The 4,785-nt window shown below is 42.9% G+C and overlaps 1 protein-coding gene across 1 annotated transcript; it reads left to right on the plus strand.

Moving 5' to 3' along the window:
* Positions 1–2,239: 2,239 nt before the first annotated feature.
* On the plus strand, positions 2,240–4,029 carry LOC109873565 (general transcription factor II-I repeat domain-containing protein 2-like). The gene has a single exon (XM_020465220.2). It carries the CDS (start codon positions 2,240–2,242, stop codon positions 3,920–3,922), a length of 1,683 nt encoding a protein of 560 aa, XP_020320809.2. The 3' UTR covers positions 3,923–4,029.
* Positions 4,030–4,785: the final 756 nt, after the last annotated feature.

Consider the following 4,785-nt stretch of genomic DNA (forward strand, 5'->3'; position numbering starts at 1 on the left):
TTACCTTTCCCAGGAGACGAGCTGTGGTGATGGCTGCTGCAGAATAAATATGAAACTTGTGTGTGTGTGTGTGTGCGTGTCTGTGCGATGGCTGACTGGGAGACTGACTGTGATATTTTAGCTCTCTGCCTGTCTGTTTCCCCCTGACATTTGAGCTTTCAAACAAACAATGCCCAATCAGCCTGGATGGCAGAATCAGGGAGCTTGGGTCTAAACAATATCTCTACTCATTTGGAACAATGCCTCGGTGGGGGTGCACACACACATACTTTCTGTACCCCCATGATGAAATCGCAGAGGGGAGTGTTGATCCGTCTCTGTCCGTTAGTACGTTAGCCACACGTGATATCTCAGACAGTATTGGCCAGATTTATATGACACTTGGGTGAATGATGCGTCTTGCCATGGAGATCTGGCATTTACAATAGTACACTGATTGGCCAAAAGGGAGTGCAATAGTAATCAACAAAAATGCCAAACTTTGAACAAGCATATTTCCTGTCCTGTTTCAGCTATTGTCATGAAGTAGCTCAAATATGCCAAAAAAAATCACGTTTTAAGTGTGAAGTAGGCATTTGTCTGAAGCCGAAAAAGAAAGGAAATTCACAAGCGCCACCATGCCTATTCCACCCATGCTCTACCAAGGTTTTCCAGCTCCCAGCTTTGACCTAATACAGTAACTATGTTGGTATTGTACTTCAAACTAAGGCAGGTTGCTTAGGATTCAAACCTTCTCAAAAAGACAAATGAATACTCTTAGAGGAGGTGCTAGAGGATAAGTCCCAAATGATCGAAATGCCTTTCATGCTCGCTTCAAGGTATATAATGCCTTGCATGACAGCCCCTGTTTTTCCGGATTACTGTGTGATCTCACTCTCCATCGCCGAAGTGTGCAAAACATTTAAACAGGTTAACAATCACAAGGCTGCCAGACCAGACGGAATAATAGGGCGCTTTCCCAAAGTAAGTGCAGACTAGCTGGCAAGTGTCTTCAAAGACATTTTCAAATGATCCTTGCCCCTGTCTGTAATCCCAACACGTTTCAAGCTGACCACCATTGTCCATGCTCCCTAGGCCACTCAGCAACAATCAATGTCATCTTGGTAAGCAATCCCAGTGTATATTTAGCCTTGTGTTTTAGGTTATTGTCCTGCTGAAAGGTAAATCTGTCTTCTAGTGTCTGTTGGAAAGCAGACGGAACCAGAATTTCCCCAAGGATTTTGCCTGTGCTCAGCTATATTCCTGTTTATTTTGATCCTAATAAAAAAAACGAGTCCTTGCCGATGAGAAGCATACTAATAACATGATGCAGCCACCACTATGCTTGAAAATATGAAAAGTGGTACGCGCTTATGTTTTCTATGCCCCAACCATAACGAAATACCATCAACCATCAGGAAATAAAGTTAATTTCTTTACAACATTAGTGCAGTTTTACTTTAATGTCCTATTGAACAGGATTCAAGTTTTGGAATATTTTTATTCCGTACAGGATTCCTTCTTTTAATTTAGGTTAGTATTGTGGAGTAAATACAATGTTGTTGGCCGTCCTCAGTTTTCTCCTATCACAGCCATTAAACTCTGTAAATGTTTTAAAGTCACCATTGGCCTCATGGTAGAATTCCTGAGCGGTTTCCTTCCTCTCCGGCAACTGAGTTAGGAAGGATGCCTGTAGTGACTGGGTGTACTAATACACCATCCAAAATGTTAATAATAACGTCACCATCCTGAACGGGATATTCAATGTCTACTTTTTTATTCTTATCCATCTACCAAAAGGTGCCCTTCTTTGCGAGGCATTGGAAAACCTCCCTGGTCTTTGTGGTTGAATATGTGTTTGAAATTCACTGCTCGAATGAGGGACCTTGCAGATAATTGTATGTGTGGGGTACAAAGATGAGGTACTCATTAAAAAATAATGTTAAACCCTATTATTGCACACAGAGTGAGTACATGCTATGTATTGTGACTTTTTGGGATAGGGGGCAGCATTTTCATTTTTGGATGAATAGCGTGCCCAGAGTGAACTGCCTCCTACTCTGTCCCATATGCTAATATATGCATATTGTTATTGGATAGAAAACACTCTGAATTTTCTAAAACTGTTTGAATGATGTATGTGAATATAACAGAACTCATATGGCAGGCAAAAACCTGAGAAAATTCCAACCAGGAAGTGGGACATCTGACGTTTGTAGTTTTTCAAAGCTTGGCCTGCCGAATACACATTGAGATATGGATGAAGTTGCACTTCCTAGGGCACGGGTGTCAAACTCTAGCCCGTGACCTGGACATGACTCACAGGAGCCAGAAAGTAGAGGAGATGAAAAGAAGTTTGGTTTCACAACAGAATATGTTTAAAAAAGCCACATCACAAAGCGAGGCTGCTGTAAAGGCTAGTTATATAGTGGCAGCAGAGATCGCAAAATCAGCCCGGCCCTTTAATGAGGGAGAGTTCATGAAAAAGTGCATGATGAAGGTTTGTGACCTCGTATGCCCAGAGAAAAAACAAGCATTTTCAAACGTGAGCCTGAGCAGGAACACAGTAGCTGATCGCACATGTGATCTTGCCACCAATCTGTATGACCAGCTGATGGAAAAGGGAAAAGATTTTGTTGCGTTCTCCCTCGCTGTGGATGAGAGCTGCGACGCATCTGATACTGCTCAGCTGTCATTCTTCATCCGTGGAGTGGACTCAAATCTGTGTGTTACGGAGGAGCTATTAGGATTCAAATCAATGCATGGCACAACCACAGGAAAGGAAATCTTTGAGGAGGTTTCCAAATGTGTAACTGAAATAAAGCTGCCGTGGGATAAACTCGTTGGATTAACGACAGATGGTGCGCCAGCGATGTGCGGTAAAAAGAGTGGACTGGTGGGCATGGTTCGGGAGAAGATGCGGGAAGAGAACTGTGCAGGTGAGCTAACTGTTTACCACTGCATCATACATCAGGAAGCACTGTGTGCCAAAGCCCTAAAGATGGAACATGTTATGACCACAGTAACACAGGGAGTTAACTTTATAAGAGCCAAAGGTCTAAATCACCGCCAGTTTAAATCTTTTCTGGAGGAGTGTGGTTCGGAATACGCAGACGTGCCGTATCACACAGAGGTGAGATGGCTAAGCAGAGGAAAAGTACTGAACAGATGTTTCGAGCTGAGTGAGGAAATATGTAAATTCCTGGAAACCAAAGGGAAGGATACAGCAGAGCTCCGGGAGCAAAAGTTCCTGTGTGAGCTGGCCTTTCTCTGTGACATCTCGAGCCATCTCGATGCGCTGAACCTGCAGCTTCAGGGGCGGGGGCGCATCATCACAGACATGTACGCTGCAGGGAGGGCCTTCAAAACTAAACTGTGCCTGTGGGAGAATCAGATGCTGCAAGGAAACCCTTGCCATTTTCCCTGCTGCCAATCCATAAAAGCGCAGATCTCTACCGCCATGTTCCCATGCGCACAGTTTGCTGAAAAACTCAGTGTTCTCGCCGCTGAGTTTAGCCGGCGATTTGCCGACTTCGATGCCCAGAAATGCAAGTTTGAACTGCTTAGTAATCCCTTCGCAGTTGATGTGGAAAATGCACCAACCAACATCCAAATGGAGCTGATTGAACTCCAGTGCAACGACACGCTGAAGTCAAAGTATGATGCTGTGGGCGCCGCACAGTTTCCACGGTTCATCCCTGACACAATGCCTCAGCTCCGCACCCAAGCTGCTCAGATGCTCTCCATGTTCGGCAGCACTTATCTATGTGAGCAACTTTTCTCCTCGATGAAGATGACCAAAACAACTCACAGGAGACGTCTGACTGATGAACATCTTCGCTCGATACTGAGGATTTCTTCAGCTCAGAGCTTGAGCCCAGACATTGATGAACTAGCATCCAAGAAGAGATGCCAGGTATCTGGCTTGGGCACATCAGATTAGACCAGTGTGCAATAATTAATGTTTTCTTTATGCACTTTTTCTTGCTACAAGGCATGGGCTTGAATGGTTGATTGATTTATTATCATTTTATTTGTAAAATTATTAGCCAGTGGAAAAAGTTCATTTTGGTATTTAAATCAGAAGGCTGCAAATAGAAAAGAGGCATACAATGTTTATTTAAATTTTATTTATTTAATAAATGAATGCCATTGATGTGTTTTTTCATTTGAAATTCGATTTTGCATGTCTCCACTATTAAATTATATATTGTATGGTAATAAGCGATGCTTGTTCCATATTCAATGTTAAAGCAAAACTTGTTTGGGTCCATATTAAAAGGTTAATTTGTTCAATGTTGGCCCGTGACTTTGTTCAGGTTTTACATTTTGGCCCACTGGGTATTTGAGTTTGACACCCCTGTCCTAGGGCTTCCACTAGATGTCAACCGTCTTTTGAAACTTGAATATGGGTTCTACTATAAAGGAGGGGCTCATGAGACCTCTTTGAGTCAGTGGTCTGGCAGAGAGACTTGGTCTCATGACGCGCGCTCCGGACAGAGTTACCTCTCTTTCCAGTGCTTCTCTGAAGACAAAGGAATACTCTTGTTGGAACATTATTGATGTTTTATGTTAAAAACTTCCTAACGATTGATTCCATACATCGTTTGACATGTTTCTAAAGGAATGTAACGGAACTTTTCGAGTTTTTGTCTGGATGAAGTGCCTGCATCTCATGAAGATGGATTACTGGGCTGAACACGCTAACAACAAGTGGCTATTTGGACATAAATGATGGAACTTTATGGAACAAATCAGTCATTTATTGTCAAACTGGGATTCCTGGGAGTGCCTTCTGTTGAAGAT

The sequence above is a fragment of the Oncorhynchus kisutch genome, linkage group LG29 (assembly GCF_002021735.2).
Source record: "Oncorhynchus kisutch isolate 150728-3 linkage group LG29, Okis_V2, whole genome shotgun sequence".
NCBI classification, from domain to species: domain Eukaryota; kingdom Metazoa; phylum Chordata; class Actinopteri; order Salmoniformes; family Salmonidae; genus Oncorhynchus; species Oncorhynchus kisutch.

What these genes read in the sequence shown, in the direction of transcription:
- LOC109873565 (XM_020465220.2), top strand. Translation starts at nt 2,240, where the DNA reads ATGAAGTTGCACTTCCTAGGGCACGGGTGTCAAACTCTAGCCCGTGAC.